This window comes from Vulpes lagopus, chromosome 6, assembly GCF_018345385.1.
Source record: "Vulpes lagopus strain Blue_001 chromosome 6, ASM1834538v1, whole genome shotgun sequence".
In the NCBI taxonomy this organism is placed as follows: Eukaryota; Metazoa; Chordata; class Mammalia; order Carnivora; family Canidae; genus Vulpes; species Vulpes lagopus.
In genome coordinates, this window is record NC_054829.1 from 17,498,370 (window position 1) to 17,520,987 (window position 22,618).

The 22,618-nt window shown below is 38.7% G+C and overlaps 1 protein-coding gene across 1 annotated transcript; it reads right to left on the reverse strand.

Annotated features, from left to right (window-relative positions):
- Positions 1 to 1,705: 1,705 nt before the first annotated feature.
- On the reverse strand, positions 1,706 to 2,446 carry LOC121493437 (testis-expressed protein 264-like). Its single transcript, XM_041759295.1, has one exon. It carries the CDS (start codon positions 2,396 to 2,398, stop codon positions 1,997 to 1,999), a length of 402 nt encoding a protein of 133 aa, XP_041615229.1. The 5' UTR covers positions 2,399 to 2,446; the 3' UTR covers positions 1,706 to 1,996.
- Positions 2,447 to 22,618: the final 20,172 nt, after the last annotated feature.

A 22,618-nucleotide genomic window follows, 5' to 3' on the forward strand; every position in this document is an offset into this window, starting at 1 on the left:
ACAGTTGGAAGATCTTAGTACAGAACTGAGACTTTCCAGAAGAAATTCTACTTTTAGGCTGAAATTTCAGCTCATTCCAAGCTCATCCAAGACTGTAAGTACTGTCTTACAGGTGTTAGACTTACGTAGTTAACCCCCCTTGCCACATGGCCACTTCTTGGCAATGAATCTCTTAATATATATTTTCTATGGGCTCTTTCTCTGATTAATATAGGGGCCATATACTCAAACTAGTGGAAGTGGTGAGGGGGCAGAAACAGAATTTAACATTAGTGAAGTTTCTTCCAGGTAGGTAAGCGAAGTGATCAAAGGCAAGGTAGACTGTGGGCAAGATTCAGGCACCGGTTAGGTGAAGGGACTGTCTCTAGTCTCCAGAGATAGAACTAATAAAATTAAGATTTAGATGGCGACCTTCATGCTAGGAACTGAAGAATATGCTCTTCATCCCCACCCAAAGTTCCTTGCCCTCATTACTTCAGTAATATAGGCTAGACTTTCATCTGCTCTTCCTTCCTCCTCCCTTCCTATCTCCTTCCTTCCCTCCTTCCTTCCCTCCTTCCTGTGAACTCAATGAAATTTCTAGATCCTACTTTGCTGCTTTTAGGCCAGGTCAGAAGTACAGGGGAGTCAACATCCTTAGTGAGCAGCACTCACCCAACAAGCTAGAGGTGCTGGTTCATTTGACCCTCATTTCTTGGGAGTGATAGTGCAGAGATTCGTGTTTAACATGGACTTTTAAAAATTCCCAGAAATAGCTAATGGTAAGCACAGTATATGCAGGTGCTGCCCTGATGAAACTATCATTTCATTTTTTCTGAAGCCTTCAATGAGGTTTCAAGGCTGTGTCCTGTACATTATAGAATCCTAGAGCAGGAAAGCATCTCACTTCTTCTCTGTCCCTTTTAGCCTCTAGTTTCTCCACCTACTCACAGTGGTGACTTGGTTATTAATAAATGCTTTATTGGTCACTCATTTTCCCAATCACTTTCTGATGCCTCTGGCAGTGCTTCCATAGTTTTTAGCACAAAACAAACAAAACTATGTGTACTTGCATTCATATTTCCAAATCTATTTCTCATAAAATTCAAAACTAAGAAAAAATGGGTTAGTGGAACAGAAACTTGCAATAAAAAGAGAATAGAAATGTTCTGATACAAAGAAGTCGTGGATAAGAATTCAAGGCCATTAAGCAGGGTGGGCTGTGGCATGTGGAGCAATATGGGAAGTACTAGTGAATGCTGGGTTCTGTGGTCTAAGCTAAGCACATGTGGGTAGTAAATATGAGACATGAGTTCTGCAGGTCAAGAGATTTAGATCCTCAGCACAGTTTCTGGAACATGGTAAGACAGTGAATTAGATTGAACTGTCAATGCATATTCTGCTTTGGGATTTAATGGTATTGGTTAGCCTACAAACTAGGCCAGTGTGAAAAAGAGAGAAAAAGAGAAGTGATATTAAAGTTTTCTTCCAACTTTAAGATTCTATGCTATTCCAAAGAACACAAACCTTGAAACCTTGGAAAAGCTTCATGAAGGTGAACTAAAAGTACCATGAGGTAGGATTCATGTATATTTTGTTCACTGTTGACTATCTGTGCTGGGCAATAATATGTCTTCATGCTTTGAATAAGCTCATGCTTTGAATGAGTAAAAACACCACATAGAAATATAAGATTCATTTCTTGCACACTTTTTTTTTTTTTTTGAAACAGGAAAATCATTTGCTTTATTCTGGGTCCTGGAAGCTCCAATGTGAATCTGAAAAAACATGTCAGAAGGGCGGTAGCCCCGGGGTCTGGGTGCAGAATATAGTCCCTGGCTTCTTTGGCCCTGGAAGCCGAGAGGGTGGTGAGAAGGCTTGGCTAGAGCCCGGGGCAGTGGAAGTCAGGTCCCCCTGAAACCCCTGGCCCCAGCTTGGGCCTGAGAGGTGAAGAAGAGGGCTGGAGAGTCTGCTCAGTTCCTCAGCAAATGCACCCCAGAAGGGTACAGGCCTAGGGTTACTCCTCACCCTTTTCAGGAGTACTAGGTTCCCGGGGCCATTTGGTAGCCCCCAGGGGCTCAACCTCAGGGCTCAGCCTTGGCTCCCCCAGGGGTCCCTCGCCTTCCAGGTCCAACTCTTCAAAGGATGAGCCACTGGCACCTGACTCGCTATAGCTGTGCTCACTGCGGGTATCACCGTCGTCCCAGCCACGGCTGCTCACTCCAGGGGACAGTGTGGCAGCTGAAGTCTCCCGGCTGCCAGGACCCACCTCCAAGCTTACAGAACTTGTGTCACTCATCGTGTCAGCTCCTGTGCCATCCATCTGGGTGTCACTGGCCTCCGCAGGCCCCCGGCTTTTCCGCTCTGTCTCCTTCACCTCAGGCACATAGAAGTCTCCCTGCCGTGCCAGTGGACACATGAAATAGATCTGGTCTTGCTGGTAGATCTCCAGCCGAGGGTGGGCACACAGCTTGCACAGCTTTCACTTTCCCATGTGAAAACTCTCTTTCCAGGCAAAGAACCATTGTCCCATTTATATTAACCTTTAGTGGCCCAATTTTAATATCTTTATCACTCATAACTAAATACTTCCTTTTTTTCCCTTTTTTAAAAAGAGTTTAAAACATTTTTTATTGACACAGAGAGGGAGCATAAGCAGATGGAATGGCAGGCAGAGGGAGAGGGAAAAGCAGGCTCCCCTTCTAGCAGAGAGCCCAATCTGGGGATTGATCCCAGGACCCTGAGGTCATGACCTGAGCTGAAGGGTGTTGCTTAACCAACTGAGCCACCCAAGTGCCCCATATCTAAATACTTTTACAGTTTTCTTCTATGATTTGATGACACAGGTGACAGAGTCTACCATCCCAAGTTCAAATCCATTCTTTGCTTGGGGTGTATCTCAAGATAGTCAATCTAATTTGTCTGCCTGGACTTCAGTTTACTCCATTAATGTTTATAAAAGAGAACATAGTAATAGGAACTACCTTTCAAGATGTTGGGAGAAATAAATTGCTTAGAATAACATCTCACATCAAGTTATCACTCAATAAATGTAACGACTCACAGTACTATATGTATCCACACTTTCATTCCAAATTTTGTTGACATACTTTTCTGATTTTTATCAATATGCTTAAGTAAAATAGGTTCTAATTTTTAAGAAGCATGATACATACAATCCTGAGCAGATACAGAGATTATTATAACTTTCATCTCACCTACAAGATGTAAAACAGCAATATTGCATCTGGAAGTGAGAGCCAAGCAGTTTAGAGGATGTTGAATTGCAGATCGGTTCTGAGTTGCCGTTGAGTTGATCTTAAAAGTCAAGCCAGGCTCTGACTACTGATGAGCCTACTTTGAGTAGGATGATGCTAGTTTTCAAAAATTATGTTGGGCATGAATAAAATGTTCACAGCCTGACCTGAGAAGAAAATAAAGATAATGGTGCTCTGAGGAATGGAAGGCGGACATTTTCCATCATATATTTCCTTACTCAGCAGGTACATATCCCTTTCATGCATTGATAAGGCTTAGTACTAATACTATTTTCAGTTCTGTCACAGGAAATCTGTAAGTCCTATAACCCAAACCTCTGAGCCAGCCCTGAGAGAATTGGCCTCCACTGAGCATGTAACCTGTAGAGTTTTTCCTTCTATCAGTGTTTGGAAAAGAAGAGATCAGTCGAGCAAGAGTGACCTATCATAGGAACAACCCAAGGAATGCGCTCTAAGGGTAAGAGGCCTGGCCCCTTAAGCGGTTTACTTCTTTTTACCAAAATACATCCACCAACAATGATTTTTCTGGTACTTAAGGAAATGCTACTCTATTTAGAAATAAAATAGTTTCACCAGCAGGTATAATTAAGGAAATCTCATTGAGGGAATCTAAAATTGAGGAAGGCCTTCCTGGAAGGTGGACAGAATTTGGATTGACAGAGAAGCTAGAGCATTCCAGTTTCCTGTAATACAGTCACGTGAAGACTGGCAGGCAAAAGAGCCAGTGATTTCCCTCACCCCCTCATCCCTCAATAACTTGCCAGATCTGTTCTTAATCTTGCCATCAACCTCCAAAATGGGGCTGCTCTTACCCCAGAAGAGCATCTATATAACCATATTATATTTTAAGTGTTTACTCTGCTTTAAATAGAAGCATGGATACAGAAACTAAGCTCCAGAATCATTATCTCAAAAAGGAATAAGATGAAATGTCAATGGGATATTTTCCATTTTCTTGGTTTTTAATTTAATTCGACTAAAGGCCCATGGTTGCTCTTGATTTAGGGACCAGATCTGGAAATGAGAGATTTGTCTTCCAGCATCAGCTAATTGCTAAACCAGGAAGAATTTGTCTGATTTCTAACTTTTTACATAATTGTTAACAAATATGACTTGAGCGTTTATTTTACAGAATTAATTGCTAGTACTATTTCATTTTTGTCTTTTAGCTCCAGGATCTGTATGCAATTGTTTATTATTTTATCTTGATCAACTATCTGCAAACTCTTTCTAGCTTAAATAATCAGAAAAAGGGGAGGTTTGCTTTACTGGGTAGCCTGAGTTATATTCTCATCTGTATCCACAAAACCCAATTAATTGGTTTATTGTTGTCAAACTGCACTGAGCTGTAATAGAATAAAAATGAGTGTAAAAATATTCATATTTCCCTGATTTTTTCTAGGAATTCTTCAAAAATTCATAGGAAGTGCCTGGATGGCTCAGCGGTTGAGCGTCTGCCTTAGGCTCAGGGCATGATCCCAGTTCAGGGATCGAGTCCTGCATCAGGCTTCCTCAGAGGAGCTTGCTTCTCTCTGTCTTTTTCTCTGCCACTCTCTCTATGTCTCTTCTCTCATGAATGAATGAATGAATAAAATCTTTAAAAAAATTCATAGAATTTATGAATAATACTCTTCAATAGGAAGCAAGTCATTTCTACATTGCATGTTTCTTAAAAATATGAGCCACTCTTATGAGGTTTGTACCTATTCATTAATATTTTCCCTTTATTTTCCTTTAAGTGAAATCTTGGTGGAAATTAATCCCTGATGACAGCTAATCTCTGAAATTCAGCTAATGATTAATAATGATTAGAATCACTTTGGAGACCTAATATTGCTCATTCCATGAGGGGCTAAAATGAACTCAGGTCTCAGCTATCTGGCTAATAATTCCATTCATAGATGGTTCTACAAACTACAGTTCATAGGTCAAATCCCACTTGCTGCCTATTTTGTTAGGATAAATGAACTATGTTTTTACATAGGGGATTAAAATTAAAGGAAAATGGTGACTTATGAAAATTATGAGACACTCTGACTTCAGCGACCATAAATATAATTTTCTTAGAACACAGCAATATTCATTTATTTATGTATGGTCTGTGACTGTTTTTGATCTACAACAGCAAAGTTGAGTATCTGTGATACAGAACATATGACTTGAAAAACCTAAAATATTTACTCTCTGGCCCTTCACTGAAAAAGTTTGAAGAACTTGTAGGGAAAAGGGCACTGAATTTGACCTCAGTGCATGAGATCTTAGGTCTTGTCCTTGATCTGTTACAGGCTAGACATGGAACTTTTGGGAAAGTCTTTAATCCTAGTGAGACTTAGAATTCTTATTTATAAGTTGAAATGAACAGGAATGTGTAATGTAGGGAAAGTATAGTGAAAGTACATGTTAAACGGTAAAACAATGTAAAATGGAGACTAATATTCAAATTAGGCACATGCATGCATTTGTGCCAAGAAATTCAAACAATGAAAATTTGACCAAGACTTTCCAAAAGATTAAATTTAAATTTAGAAAAGCAATTTGGGCATAAGGGAAAAAAGTAGAAGGGAAAATTTTACAGATTACAAATTCAATTCATTAATTTGTCTAACAGAAGCAAACTTGCTACTTTCTTGATCTTTTCAAGGAATCTACCATCAACTTGTAGAGTAAAATGTGTATGAAGATTACTTTCACCTTTTCACTTTATATAGAACAGATATATGTGTGCACATAGACTATGTGAATGGGCATATTTTATTTATTTTTTTTATTTTTTATTTTTTTGGCATATTTTAATATATGTAGATAAATTGCAAGAGGAAGAGTACCAAGGGGACCCACTTGTCCTTGACGCCTCAACTGGCCTTATGAAATAATGAAATTTCTCCAATTAATAAAACTGTCAGTTCCAAAGCAACCAGGTTGGAAATAAATTACAGGAAGTTTCCTTTTTCAGCAGAAGGTTGAGGGCAGGTCTGTATGTCTTTAAGTGGGTACTAAATTCTGCGTGTAAAGACAATTGAAGGAAGCTCCAGGAAGCCTGGCTGCTGGACCCTCAGGCAGCCCGCTGGCAAGAGGCAGACAGACAGTCCAGGCATTCCTCATACAATCACGGCCTTTCCGGTGACATTCCACTTTGCAGAATGATGCCACTTTTGTCAATGAGCCAAGTTCCCAGTTCAAGAGCACCAATCTACTCTGAACAAAAGGAATCATCTGGGGCAGGCCTGTTTTGATAGCCTGCCTGGCTCCTGGGGTGGCTTGGGTCCAAGGGAGGATGTGGACCACAATGCCTTTGAGTCGGATCCTTAGGGGGTCGTAAAGGTAAAAGAAGATAGAGACAGGAGAATAAGTGTCTCTGGTTGGCTATAAACACTAGGCAAAATTGCAGGATTAAGGACTCATCAGTGGGTCAGAGGTGACCCCTAGTGGGGTCTGCAGCTTTCTTCTGCTCAGTTAAAATAATCTTGGTGGTAGTATATCTCAGGTGCTGCTTGATGAAGGCAAATAATAATAATAATAATAATAATAATAATAATAATAATAATAAAGGGGAAGAGAGGGAAGAGCAATAAATTTAGAAATCAATAAAGAAAGAAATGGGGGAGAAAAAAAATAATAGCTAAAGAGAAATAATACAAAAGAGGAAGAAGGAATTCCAAGCAACAAAAAGAGAAAGTGTATAACTGTCCATTTGAGAATTTTTTGCCTTGGTGAAGGAGGCATTGATTACTACTGCTGAAAAAAATAAGATCATATCATTCTTCAATTTAAAACCTCCTATGACCTGCCACTGAACCTCAAAGCAGAAATCATACCCTTCTGCAAAGTCTGCATGGTCCTATGTGGCCCAGCCAATTCTCTTTCAAATCCTGTCTTAACCTCTGTCCACCTTGGTTACCAACGACGACAACAACTACTTTTAGGCTCCTCTACCAAGTAAGCACTTTCCTCCCTTAGGATCTTGGTATTTGCTGCTCCCTCCATCTGGAATAATCCCACACTGGTTTCATTTTGTCATTCAGTCTTGGCTTCAATATCACCCACTCAGAGAATGCTTCACTGTCCATCCAAGACAAAGCAGTGGTCCTCCCCCATCTCCATCCCCACACATTTGTTATGTTATATCATGTCATAACATGACATATCATATATCATATATCATAATCATATCACATCATATATCATGTCATATCATGTTATATATTAAATTAATTGTAATATGTTATTTCAATTGCAATGTATTATATCAGTGGTGATTATAATATATTGTATCAATTATATTATGATTATAAACATAAATATATAATTTTGATTTAGCTAATACTCTCACAGAGATGGATTAAATTTCAACTTCATTATTTGTCTTTTCCACTGAAATGCAAACTCCATGAGAGCAGGGCCCTACAGCATGCCCAATGTGTACCAGGTGTTCAGTATTCATTTGTTGGATGGATGACAAAATAAATTGCTCATAGAGACATTTTTAAAAGTTGGAGTTAGAAATGGCTTAGACGTATTCCAACCCTTTCTATATATATTTTCCTGCTGAAGAGATTAAAACCTTTAGAGTTTAAGTGGGTTTTACAACATCATACATTTTTGGGGGGGGTGAAAATAGGCAGAACCACAATACCTTACAATATTTTCTTGATTAAGTACTGAGTTTCTAGCTCCAGAAGTGACACTAGATAAGTCATTCTTTACAAAGAGAGGCATGTTGCAGTGTAAGGATAAAACTCGAGAAAGCTATCATTCCACTTTGTATCTGGTCTCTAGATAGAATGTAAAGGAAAAGAAAGGGTGTTTAGTCAAAAGTAATTGAGAGTTATATTTCTTTGTTATTTTAGGTTTTGGTAAATGAAGATGCCATAAGATCATCCATCACTGATATGACTCTCAAATACGTGAGTTCCCAGGAGACTGGATTCTTCCTTGTACAGTCAGGAGGAACTTCCCTTACATCGATACATCCAAGCAGATGGAAAGACAGTACCTTGCTTTGAAAATTCATGTCATCTTAGTAGGGCTAAACCTTTGATGTAACTAATAGATCCTCCATTTCTCAAATTAGCAAAATACTGACTCCTGTTAAGTAAATTGAAGCATTGAATGGCTGGGCTTCCCACTGACATTGAGGCTATCCATGCACAACCAGCTTACTTGTTCTCCAGATGTATTAAGAAGTGCCAGTTAAATAATTATATTTTATTTTTTTTAATAATTATATTTTAAACACAGAACCTGCATCAGCAGGTGTATTTGTTTCCTAAGATTTCTATAATAAATGAGATGACTTAGAACCACAGAAATATATTGTCTCACAGTTCTGGAAACCAGAAGTCCAAAATCAAGATATAGGTAGAGTTGGTTCCCTGTGAGAGCTATAGAAAGTCAACAATGACAAAACACCTATGTCATGTCTCTCCTCTAGCTTCTGGTAGTCTGGTGGAAATTGTTGGCATTCCTTGGCTTAGAGAGGCATAACCCTGACCTCTGCCTCCAGCTTCATATGGAATTTCTTCTGTGCACACACTTATCTCCAAACTTCCTCTTTTCATGAGATCACTAGTCAGATTAGATTAAGGCCCATCTTAATGATCTCAAATTAACTCATTATATCTTGAATAGACCTATTTCCTTTTTTTTTTTTTTTTTTGAATAGACCTATTTCCAAAGAAGGTCACATTCTGAGGTACTGGGGGCTAGGACTTCAACATATAAATTTGAGGGAGACACAATTCTACTTATAAAATAAGGTAGGTTTTCACCACTCTCAGACTGACTCACACAGAGTGACATCTCATGAGGAAGTTGCATTTACTTGTGAAGGTGGTAGGTTCAGAGATTCCCCTTAACAAATCATTGATTTTAATCCCAACAAATTTTCTATACCAAATATTTATATTATAGACAACAATTCCAGTCACTTCACTGAGCCCCTGCCTTTGGCCAGACACTGTGTGTAGGCACAAGAAATCCAGTCAATGACCAAATAATAATAATAATAATTTAGGATGCAGGGTGTCATCCAATTCCTTGCCCCTGACTAAATATATAAATACAATCAATATTTTGGAGAACTATGGGAGTGCCTGGGTGACTCAGTCAATTAAGCATCTGACTTTTGATTTTAGCTCAGATCATGATCTCAGGGTTGTGGGATCGAACCCCATGTTGGGCTCTGAGCTCAGCACTATTCTGTCCCTTTCTATCTGCTCCTCCACCCCCTCCCTGTTCCCTCCCTCTCCCTCTCTCTTCTGTCTTTAAAATAAATAAAATCTTTAAAAAAGTATTTGGGGGCACTATGACTACAATGGGGTCTTCCAAGTGGAAGTGTGTGTGAAAAGTGTTCAGAGAGAGGTAATGCATGAGCTGAATATTTGAGCAATAGAATAAGCTGTGCTGCTTCTTTTGGAATTTTTAAATCTACGGAGAAATACAAGTCAAACACAATACAAAGAAATTGAGAGATGATTTTTAGTTTTCCCCAAAAACATGAAGTCAAGTGATCTTAGGGTTTCAGCTCATTGTAGAGTAACTGTCAGAGTGACCTTGTATTTGAAAATCATGCATTACATTTGTGCAGTTTTCTGAGCCTCATATAGCCAGTGTGCACCTCTCTGAAGCCACTGCTGCCTAGGTTTTGTTATATTACTAAACCTGTTCTGCTCCTGTTCACTAAAAGTCTTTTCAACTCTTAATGTGCATTTATATCTAAAATCTCCTCTTTCCCTTTAGTGGAAACAGCAGAATGTAATCCTGCAGGGAGACTGTTGAGGTTTAACCTGTATCACAAACAGGTTTTATCTGCTCTAGCACACACTATAGAGCTCGAGAAGCTCTGAGCCATTTGTCTCTGTAGGCTCTTCGGAGTATTGAAGTAATAAACCATCACTGGGTCAAAAAGCAACAAAGAACGCACCTCATAGGGATTTGTAGATGTGTTTCAAAAACCCTCAAGGTACAAGCAAGTATGGCCTACTTATATGAGATAGCTCCAGAAGGCCTATGGAATGTTTCATAAATATGTCAGGATTGAGTATGTATGAAAAATAGTTCATGCTGCATTTCTTGAATGATATAGTGGTAGATACATAAATAAGGAAGGGCACACTGTCCTGGAGGAGAAGTCCTAGTGCTGCCTTTTGCTGCTTTGGCACACAAGTCTAGTCATTTAATGATTCCAGATATCACTGTTCTCAGCAATGAATTGAAGAGTGTGAACTAGATCTATTTTCCAAAAATTCCCTCTACTAACAACCACATACATTATTTCCACCTCCTGTCCATTAGGTTTCAAAATTGGAAAAAAAAAAAAATGCATCAAGTTCTAAATATTTATTTATTTATTTATTTATTTATTTATTTATTTATTTATCTATTTATTTGATTGTAAGTTTATATTTAAGTTTTATTTTATTTTTAAAGATTTAATTTATTTATTTGAGAGAGAGAGAGAAGGAGCAGACAGACAGGGACAAGCAGACTCTGTGCTTAGTGTGGAGCCTGATCCCGTGACACTGAGATCATGACCTGAGCTAAAATCAAGGCTCAGAGGCTTAACCAACTGAGCCACCCAAGTGGCTCTTAGTTTTTTTTTTTTATTTCATTCTATTCTATTCTATTCTATTCTATTCTATTCTATCCTCTTTTTTAAAAGATTTTATTTATTTATTCATGAGAGACACAGAGAGAGAGAGGCAGAGACATAGGCAGAGGGAGAAGCAGGCTCCACGTAGTAAGCATGATGCAGGATGTGATTCCGGGACTCTGGGATCATGCCCTAAGCCAAAGGCAAATGCTCAACCACTGAGCCATCCAGGAGTCCCTATTCTATTTTATTCTATTTTCTTTTATTTTTTAAGATTTTATTTATTTATTTGACAGAGAAAGAGTATAAACTGGGGAGAGTGGCAGAGGGAGAGGGAGAAGCAGGCTCCCTGCTGAGCAGGAAGCCTGATGCAGGGCTCAATCCCAAGACCCTGCGATCATGACCTGAGCTGAAGCAGACACCTAATTGACTGAACCACCCAGGAGCCCCCCAAGTTTTATTTAAATTAAAAAAATATATATGGCTATCATTCAGAACTATTTGCTGAGCTCAAAATTTCCAGTAAATTGAGTTCTATGATTTCAGGCAAAAGTAAAAACATCTTATTACTTTATGTCATTATCAGGGTTTTTGAAATTCTACAAAGTTTTATAGACTTCATGGATTTTAAAAACCAGGTAGGGATCTATAGGAGTAAATTATCTCTATGGTCCTTTCCTTTGCACCCAAAGATTCTGGAGTTATTTGCATGTTCCTAGTAAAGAAAATGAAAGAAAAAATAAATGTCAACTATTCCCTTGAGAAATCGGTCATGCACAGTACCCTCCTTAGGTACTTTAGTCAATGATATTATTTTTGGACTTCCTACTACTGGAACCAGCTTTATATTAGGACATTAGGAGGCCACCTTCATCATATGATTGGAAAAATTATAGTCAGATTACTTTACATTCAAAAATCTTTGAATGGAACTCAAGATCCTTTTCTTCCCGGAGATGAATGCTTTAGAGTGAAGCCATTAGCATATTCTTCCTGGGTCATTTTTTTTTTTTACATACCAAAATATCTTAATTTTCATGGCCCACTAAGTATTCATCAACCTGAGGCAACCTGAGCCAGACTCTGCACTGGCACCAGAAACAAAAGTGTCTTGTCTGTGCCTTTAGGGGTTTACAATCTGCAAATATTTGTAGATTGGCCAAATGATAAGACATTGAGGAACAAAAAGAAGGAGGATGGGAAAGAAAATGATTAGAGTTCCTAATGAAGAAGAGCTGTGGTGGGAAATCAACTAGGGATGGGATGGAGTGAAAGGGGTAGGGGAGTCATGACCAAGGAAATAAAAGAGTAGAAAGTGGGTACAATAGAAGCCAAGGGTGAGGAACCAAACCAGGTGGACCCAGTAGGTCCAGAAGTGCTCATGATCATTATCTCCATATTATTTCTGAAGGCATTTGAATATTACTCATTCTCCTCTGTTAGGTTGTGACTGTTCTCTGGGACACAGCACAGTGGAAATATCATAGATCTGCTGATTGTTTGGGGGCACACACTGCCAAGAGAGTGGTTCCATTAAGGAAATAACTTCAGGTGTTTAATGGAATAACCATTCCATCTCTGTAATTCATTCAATGCACATTCATGGAATTGGGTCCCCTGGAAGTTTTATCCACCTTACAGATTCAACCACAGCATCTAGATGTTTATGTTATAAATCTAGAGAAGGCAAGCGACAAATTGCCTCATTTTCTCCTCCACTGGATATGTTCAGAATTAACTAGGACTCTAGAAATGAAGAGGCAGCCTGGTTTAGCGACAAGAAAAGAGTTTTGGATGAAAGTGAGACCATCTCTGCCTTCATCTTTCCTCTGCCAGCAGGCTGTTGCCAAAGTTTTGAAAAAGCAAGTTGGCATCTATGGTCCTTAGTTTCTCTTCTGAAAACTGAAAGTGCTGAAGTCAGATTTCTAAGGATGCATCAAGCTCTATCAGTCCATAACACTAGTTATCTGAGCTCAGAAATATTCTCAAGCATTTATGAAGAATCTCTCTGCACGTAGAAGTGTACCAGGAATTATATCAAGACAGTCAGATTAAAAAAAATTTTGAAAAATCTCTGCTTCCCTGCATTCTAGGAATTTATTCTACATTGTCAGTGTCTATCAAAGTGTATATATCACAAGGTGAGACAGTTGCAGAGTCTACACTGATTAAATTCAGCTGACTATGAATCATTACAACGCACATAATGTAGTTTCAAAAATGTGTGAGTTAGGAAAGTGGAAACGTTCCCAGGAATGATGTGCTGGGACAAGGTGGCAATTGAGAAAGTCATTCTCTTTAACCCCGTCCCTCGGAGAGTAATGGTATGGAAGGATGAACATCCAAGAGCTGCTTTCATGAAGCTAAGACTTTCCAGGATGAGAGAAGCTTTTATTAGGAGAGTGTATGGTCCTGGGAGGTGAACACACAACAACCAGTCAAATGGCATCAAAGAAATTTTCCCAACAGGAATCAATGAGGCTAACATGAAGTAAAATAGAAACCATTATGGTTTACTTCCAATGTTATATAGCATTGCATTAGGACATGGAATTGAGATGATTCTTGTTTTCGGATAATACAGTCTTAATGTTTGATTTCAAAGTGACTTGGATAACTTACAAGAGAAACCACTCACCAAAGAAGTTTTTAAACACAATACCTGATCTATAGTATAACAAATTAAATATAAAATAAACTTATTTTATTTTATAATTCATTTGTTTTGTAATAAATATGTGCTTATTTAAATACATATTTAAATTTAAAAATAATTAAACTACAATGCAAAGAAGGAAGCAAAAACTCCCAAGCGATTCTCTTTCTGAAATCACAACAACTTCTCTATCTGAAATCAGCAAATGGAAAATAGAAAATCCAAAAATACAATTCTGCAGTACACAGCCTATAGTAATAGTGAAGACTAAACTCCTCTGCTTGCTTGTTACATAGAAGTTGCGACTCTCTCTATATTTGTGTATGTGTATAAATAGGTATGCATATGCATCTAAGTACATGCATACATGCATACACACATCTACTGTCAGTATGCATAATCTATGCCCGGCCCTACAGATTTAATGGGAAACTAAATATTCTAGGAAAAAGGTGTTCAAGAAAAATTAGAGGGATTCGTATTATTTTTGTTTTGTTTTATTTATGATAGTCACACACACACAGAGAGAGAGAGAGATAGAGAGAGAGGCAGAGACACAGGCAGAGGGAGAAGCAGGCTCCATGCACCGGGAGCCCGACGTGGGACTCGATCCCGGGTCTCCAGGATCACGCCCTGGGCCAAAGGCAGGCGCCAAACCGCTGAGCCACCCAGGGATTCCCTGGGGGTGGCTTTTATTTTTTATTTTATATATTTTTTAAAGATTTTATTTATATATTCATGAGACACACACACACACACACACACACACACACACACACACACACATAGACAGAGACACAGGCAGAAGGAGAAGCAGGCTCCATGCAGGGAGCCCAACATGGGGACTCATCCCAGGTCTCCAAGATCACGCCCTGGGCTGAAGGCAGTGCTAAACCACTGAGCCACCTGGGCTGCCCCTGGGGTGACTTTTAATATTTGCAGAGGGAAAGTGTTAGACTTGCTTATCTCAAAGACCTCTTCTATCAGTAACATTACTTTGATTTGAGGATCAAATAAAAAGCAATTTATTTTCCTCCCCTAGACTTTTTTTTTTTTCTGATTAGGTACATTGCCCAGTAACAATGCATCCCTTGTCTTACTAACTAAGAGATCCATTAAAGAAAGCATTGTGACCCCGAGCACATGCCACCTTATAGTTCCATGAGAAAGCTTTTAAGCACTAAGTTTCTACATGTATTATTTACTTTAACTTCCCATCTCTCATGGAACTAGACATGCCCTCTGTATCCTAACTTCTCCATCACCGATGAGAACACTTTTATGTGGTTAGATTTAACTTTTAATGTAAGGAAAAAGTTTTTTTGCTTAAAAAAACAAAACAACAACAACAACAACAACAAAAAACAACCTTGGAATTGTTTTACGGTTTGGGTTTCTTTGTGTCCTCATAAGCAGATTTCTCCAAATTGCAAACCTAGTCACATTATTCATAGTGAGGAGATCACCAATTACTTTTAAGATTTAGCCTCAAAGAGGCTTGATTTTTTTTATCAGTATAATGGAACTCAGAAGCAAAAGGGAATCATGTTGTTTTTGACAGGGAAACATATTTGTGGCCTAGATTTTGGAAGCAGGAAGTACAGTCCTTTTCAGGGTAAGAAGTATCTGCTTTAGATTGGGATTTTCAAAGTAATCAACCGCTGTCGGTGTGTGTGTGGACAAGGATGAAAGGATAGGAAGGAAGAAGTGAGAATTTGCCATTCATAGCGCAGCGGGCTCCCTTATGGAGTCAAACACAATGTAATAGGAGCACAGACAGTGCAAGGGGTGGGGGTGGGAGGATAGTCCAATGGCCCTCACAACATCAGAGGAGGTTGGAAGCTGTTGCTCGATTTCTCCATGGTCTTAGACAGCTCTAGGCATGAGACCTGTAGTCCTACCATTTAGAACTGCATTTTGGTTTGTTTTTAATTGATTTTTCAGTCCAATGGTTCACTGGATATATATTTGAATAAATATTTCAGGGATAAAAATCTGTGGGCACCTTCACCACATGAATGCTACAGAGTCTTCTAGGACATGAGCATTCACAACTTACAGTCAGCACCGTGGAGTCTCTTACACCACAGCTTGGAATCTGGGAAATGTGTGAAACTAAACACAATGTAATGGGGTCAGGCTTTCAAAATACTATCTATATTTATTAGAACAAAGTGATGTTTCACATTATAAAGAGAAAAATGTTTTTCCTCCTTCTTTCCTGCTCTAACTCTTCCATGGCCAATGTGAATGCAAACTCTTTGATATATTTAATGGAACAAAAGGCAGCAGGAGCCTGATCTCTGGAGAACCCCTATGCCAGACTAGATAATTAACTGCCCTGAATGCTTTAAGAATGTTGAAGTATATTTTATCCAGTGATGGTTTTGATGACCCAGAATGTCCTTTCTGACCTCTAAGCAGATGTATTTGATCTCTCTGTGTGTATGTGTGTGCAGTTAAAACAAATGGAAACCTCTTAATTTATTAGTTTCAGCTATTAATATATAAGATATTTGCATATTCTTTAATTTTTAACTTTTAAATTAGGTTTTAGTAATCTCTACACCCAACCTGGGGCTTGTTCAAACTCATGGCCTAAGGGCAAGAGTTGCATTGCTCCACTGACCAATCCAGCCAGGTTCCCCAAGGTAGTTATAATTTTTTATCCGTAAAATATTGTGAATATGCCCACTGTCAAATACAAATTTACTAAGATAGGATATACTTGAGTGTTTCTCTGCTTCAGAAAAACCAAGAAACTTCATCAAGAAGAGATACTAAGCTCTAGTCCCAACTTGAAATCATCATGTCAAAATCTATTTCTATTTCCTGGATTCTCTCTCTCTCTCTCTCTCTGTCTCTCTCTTTCTCTTTTTCTCTCTCTTATTCTCTTGAATCTGATATTATTTCTATGCTGAATAGAATCACACTTAAACAATATCCCAGAAAGAAACACAAAATCACCTTAAAAGACACAAATTTCCTGAAGCAGAAATGAAAACTTCCTGCCTCACATAACCTCACCTGGGAAGTTCGAGGTAATGCTAGTTCTAAACAATCAAAACAAGAAACATAAAAACTCAAGCCAGATTCCATGCTTTCTCTTACCCCTGATTTTCTCTGTGATTTGGCTTAATTTTCTCCCTCTCTATATGGGCTTCTTTCATTTTCATAGAGTGTATGCTGAAGCCACAAAGCTGACGTCACCACACACATCCTCACAAAACTGGTATGATAAGGCAGCAAGAGAATTATCGTAATTGTGTATTAATATCTCTCTGAAACTGTGTGCTTGCTGAATTCAGAAGCCTAGAGATCAACCCAATGCTTACCACCATGAACTCAGAGGCAGAGTTTTTAGAAGACTATGTCATGTGTCCTCAGGTCTTTGGTATATGAGCCAAAGTGGCAGCTCTTGTATATGAATTGAGAACAGCTTGTGCTGGAAAAGAAGAAAATGAGGATAGTGTATCCTTCACTCTCACCATATAGCAGGGGAGAGATACATGATCTTTCTGTCTTTGAGGCAATAGGCCAGAGCAAATCTTCTGGTATCTCACCTTAGAGGACTGCTTGACCTGTCCTGTGCTGAGGCCTGAACACAACCCACACTTGTGCCCCAAGAGAATGTTATGGGCCAAAAGCAGGTAGCGATGGCACCAATTCAAAATAAGGCATTGGGGTCTTTCTCCAGCCCTTTATCATCTGTCCTAAAACTGGAGGGGTTGGGAGAGAAAAGGCTGTGGATCAAATGTGACCTAAGATCAAAGTGAAGAGCATGGAGAGAATATTAACATAGAATAAATTCCAAATAAGACTCAGACAGACTCATTAAGTGTTGTCTGCAGTGTTTTCAAGGGGAGGGCAATGAATATTAGACAGAGAATCGTTGAAGGCAGTGCTAAAAATTAATAAATAAGACCCCCTGTTGTGTACATTCCTGGTGACCAACACCTGAACTGATGGTCCAAAGCACTGGCTTTATAAACATATGGAGGACCACCCTCCCCCTCCTGAAGCTTCAATACTTGGTCTCTGAAAAGATATTGACCTCTTCCTTTAACCTCAACTAAGAAAATCCTTGAAACCGATTCTGATTGGCCCACTTTCATTCAAAAGACCACTTGAGTGTGTGGTGCATGATGTATGGATCAGCACCCTCTACTCTCACATATTTAAAACTGAGAGAACTTCCTCAAAGTGAAGAGACTGCTAATTAATCCTCAAGGAAGGAACAGTTTGAGCAGATAAAACTATAAGTGCCCTGAAAGAGAAGACTACAGCTTTTACAAAGAAGTGAGATCACTCTAGAACTCTCCTCTGTCCAAAAATCCTTTATTTTAGTTCAATTACTAAATTTCTCCTCCGGTCTTTCTTCAAATCCTTTCTTTCAAATCATTTTCTTTGTATTCAGAAGGCATTTTAAAGGGCAGCCTGGGTGGCTCAGTGGTTGAGCACCTCCTTCAGCCCAGGGCCTGATCCCCGAGACCCGGAATTGACTCCCACATCAGGCTCCCTGTATGGAGCCTGCTTCTCCCTCTGCTTGTGTCTCTGCCTCTCTCTCTCTCTCTCTGTGTCTCTCATGAATAAATACATAAAATCTTTAAAAAATTAAAAAATAAAAAATAAATTAAAAAGGAGTTTTGAGTTACCCTATTTGTGGTGCAAAGAACTGCAATTGGCACAATATTCTTCTTCTCCCATTCTTTGACATGGTTCCCTCTCCCCATACATATAGCAGGACTGTTCCTCTAGTTCCTATGTTTTGTTGTTAGGATAATGTAAATAACTCTGGCCAATAAGTTGTAAGTAGAAATGACAATTGTTACACGTAGACACATAAGACACAGATGTAAAACTCACCAGAGCCTTCATTCTCTCTGGGATAGCAACTGACAATATTCTGAGAGAGGCCTTGCCCTCAGCCTAGGTCTCAGAGTAGACATGCTGAAAAAGACACCCCAGCCAACATCTGATGCCCTATAGCTTGAGCAAGAAACATTCCTCTGTGGTTGAGCCACCGGGAGGAGGGTTAGTCTTCATGGCAGCATCACCTTGATTGACTTAGGATTTTTGCAAAGGTCCTGTTTTTGGAATGTGGGGGCACTTGCCTTAATTTCTTTTTTTTTTCTTCTCTTATAGCTAAGGCCTTTGCTGAAGCTGAGGCAAAGTGTCCCATTGAACTCTGCAAGTACTCATCTTTGGGGTTGACAGCATAGCGCTGACCTAGAGGTAAAGAGTGCCTGGTTCCTAATCCTGAGCACACCCTTCACTGTCTCTGTGTCCTTAGGCAAGGTGCTTGACCACATAGTACTTCAGTTTACTCATCTGCAAAACAAGGGTGAATGTTTCTGTTGCATAGGTTATCATGAGGACAATTATAGTTAATATTTTTAATGAGCTTGGATTAGGGCCTGCCACGTAGCAAATTCTACATGTGTGCTTGTTCTTAAATGGGATACTTTGCTGAACTCCACATCTCTTCCAGGCTTGCCAGATACAGCTGAATTATCTCCAGCTTGATGCTCTCCTTTGTTCTGCTCACTGCTTTGCTTTGGGAGGTGCTACAGTTTATCCTTATCTGTCTGTCTGTGTTGAAAGGCCACATCCTTGAGTGAGGACATTCACCACTACTTGCAGAAAGTTCTTAATTTCTTTATGCAACAATTGATCACATTACCACCATCAAATACTTCTCAGTTCTCATCTAATTGATTTCTGTAACTCCGGCCATTCCGATTTCTCTTTAGACATATCTGCGTGATGCAGGGGTGAGCTTTCCCGCAGAATGCTCTGAAAAATACCATGGGCAGCTACTTCATTATGAGAATTGAACATGCTTTAAAATTTGTGTTATTGTATCTACGACCCACTCTAGCTTTGACCACAGGAGGGGATAAATTGTTCCAGTATTTTGGAGGTGGAGGTAGTGTTAGAGCAGCTTTCTAAATTGATATGACAGTCAGAATCAAGTTCTCTTAATTTACTTTATTGAATTTACCAATATGCTATTGGAAGATTGACTCTGTGCATTGCTATCAAACATAAACTCTTGCTGCTTCTAACTAGTGTCATTCCTATTGGACCATTTGAGGTCTAAGGGCTTGTAGGTGAGGTTAGGTGTGGCTCTAGAACTCTGGGATTTATTAAATGTCATGGGAGCTGGTCGGAAATGAACTGCTAGAAAAATGCCAAGTCTCTTCTTGAGTATGGTGCTTTTATTTTTTTTATTTTAAGTATTTTTTTAAATTTTTTTTTATTTATTTATGATAGTCACAGAGAGAGAGAGAGGCAGAGACATAGGCAGAGGGAGAAACAGGCTCCATGCACCCGGAGCCCGACGTGGGATTTGATCCCAGGTCTCCAGGATCGTGCCCTGGGCCAAAGGCAGGCGCCAAACCACTGCGCCACCCAGGGAACCCCGGTGCTTTTATTTTGGATGCAATTTGTTACTTGCTGTTTTTTTTTTTTTTAAATACATTTCACAATTACATTTGTATTACAGTAACTCTGAGTCTCATAGTTAGAATATATTATAGTAGACAAAAGCTATAGGTAGTTTTACAGTAATTTAAGAGAAATAATTTTTCCATGAATTGTTAAAATATTCTCTTTCTCCACTTCCCAGGTAGGAACTTAGAGAAATGTTTCTATGAAATCTAAGATAACCTTGGAATGAATCTAGTCTTTTAGAGTATATATTCTCCTTGAGCATTTATTAGGACTCTAACATTTTATTCTGCTGTAAATTTTAGTTGCTATCCTATTCTTTACAACCAACTTTTCAAGGTTTAATGTCAATTCCTAATTTGACTTTAAACTTGGCAAGTTTTTGAGAGCATGTGGTATAATATGAGCTTCAACTTCCCTCACTAATCTCTCCTGCTTTTGTTGAATTCCTTTGGGAAGTAGCAAAGACAGCAAGAGGTGTGTCAACATCAATTGTGATTGTTATGTGTGGGAAGGAGATGTGCTCAGATTCTTGCTGAAAGCAAGCTCTATACAGCCCTTAGGTAAGGAATAGCACAGAGAAATCCATGTATAGGAGGGAAATCTCAAACAGGAGTTAAAGTCATTGGTTTGTATGTTTTCTGAATAAAATGGTTCATTTTATCTAGTATTATCGTGCACAATATAACCAAAGAAAAGTTTAGTGATGGAGCTGTGTTTTGTGAAACTGTTTGGGCAGAGTTTGGATTTTCAAAACTAAAGCTCAGGCTTCTGGAAAAAGTAAGATTCCTTGTCTGCTTTCAGTTACATGCCTGAAGTTCACAATAGGTCAGAATCCTATAAATTGTACCTGGATTTCCTTTAGAAATAATTTTACATTGTAACCATGACTAGAATAAAGACCTGGCATTCAGAATAGAAGTTACCAAAATGCCATATTTATCTTACAAAAAATGAAATTTATATACTATAGCAAATATTAATCTACTAAAAAAGGGCCAACAGTGACCAAACAGAAGCCTTATTCTAATGCGAGTCTGCATTATAGTTCACAACATGAAATTCTTATTTTATCCTTTCATAAATCTTGCCTAATTTTAACATGGTAAATCAAAGAGATTTTAAAAATCAGAGTTAAAGAATTCCAAACTCACATTTTTGAGGGTAGATTTTGATAAATAGCTTTGGGGGAAATTGGGTAGAATCAGAGTATTCCAACCTTTATAAGAAATAATCTGATGTGATTCCTTTTCTGAGTTATTATAAATTTATTTTCTGAAACCAATGTCTATCCTTCCAGGAGACCTTCAATTTTATCTGTCACCTTCTTCCATGCTCCTTAGCTTCATATCCTACTTGTCTCAATATTATACCTAAAATTTATTGAGATCTAATTCCATGCAGATAATCTGCTAAGGGACTGGTTGCTGACTGTAAAGCAACTATCATTATCATTCTTTTGCCAGTGAGGACGTGATCTTTGAGAGGCTAAGCAACTTCCATATGTCTCAAAATCAGCAGTGAACCTGATACTCAAAAGCAGATACACTTGTTGCCAAAGTCTAGGCTTTCACTGCTCTATAACTCTCCCTGCTAAAGTTTCCATCTTATTTTAATACATCATTTGCATAAAATCAGAGAACTGAGAACTGTCTAGAGAAAACAACTTGTATATCTTCACATGCTTTAAACTATATGTTAGGTTTTCTAAATTTATGAAATTAATGAAATCTGTTGTCTTTCACATTTATTTTAAACAATCTTCCCTCCATGCCTCATTTGGCTCTTCTTAAATCTTTCAAGACTATATCACATAAACCTCACAAACTTTTGTTAGGTTACAGGTTTTGTTACCCACAGGTTTTAGTGAAACCACTTGTCTGTCCCAGCCCAGTTGCCCAGCTCTATGGCAGAAAGTGGAGGTCCAGCATTTTGGGTCTAGGGCAGATCAATCACAGAGAGGGAAGGAACAACATCCCAGGTCAGTGTAAGGACAGCTTCCTGTTCCCTGGTAGCTAAAGCTCGGATAAGACGTCCTGCTTATGAGACCCATCATCCCATTTCCTGAGTGAAGATTCTTTACACTCACCTAAGAGGTGATTATTATTTGTATACCTCATTTTTCATGTATATATTCAGGCTTAGAAAAGTCATGCAGCTAGAAAAGTCATGCAGCTAATATAGTAGGGTCACTTCGGTGGTATATGCCAAGAGCTGAGATTCTAGATCGGTTGTTTCTGAATTAGAAGAAATTGCAAAGAGCTCCACGTGCCACAGGAGATATGTTAGAACAAGGAGTAATTCAAGATCTGGAGAACATATGAGGAGGCCTAAGGCAGTAACCCTGCTCTCCCTGGACAGACCACCACACCGACGAAGAGGAGACGGATAATCAAAACTAAACTTCCGCCTACATCTGAGAAATTGCATGCTTACATTGACCATATGCATATGCATGGCTCATATACTACTTGTATTTACTTTAATGCAATGATTCACTGCAGCCCTATTATGGTTAAATCACAATAGAAGACAGTAAGGATGGCAACGTTATTATTAATTATTTGTGTGGAAAATGAAAAGGCTGAGTTGAACCCAGTTATATGGAAACAAATGATTTTGAGAAAGTGTAACTGTCTTTTTAAAACTTAAAGTCCAAGC

What these genes read in the sequence shown, in the direction of transcription:
- LOC121493437 (XM_041759295.1), bottom strand. Translation starts at nt 2,398, where the DNA reads ATGTGTCCACTGGCACGGCAGGGAGACTTCTATGTGCCTGAGGTGAAG.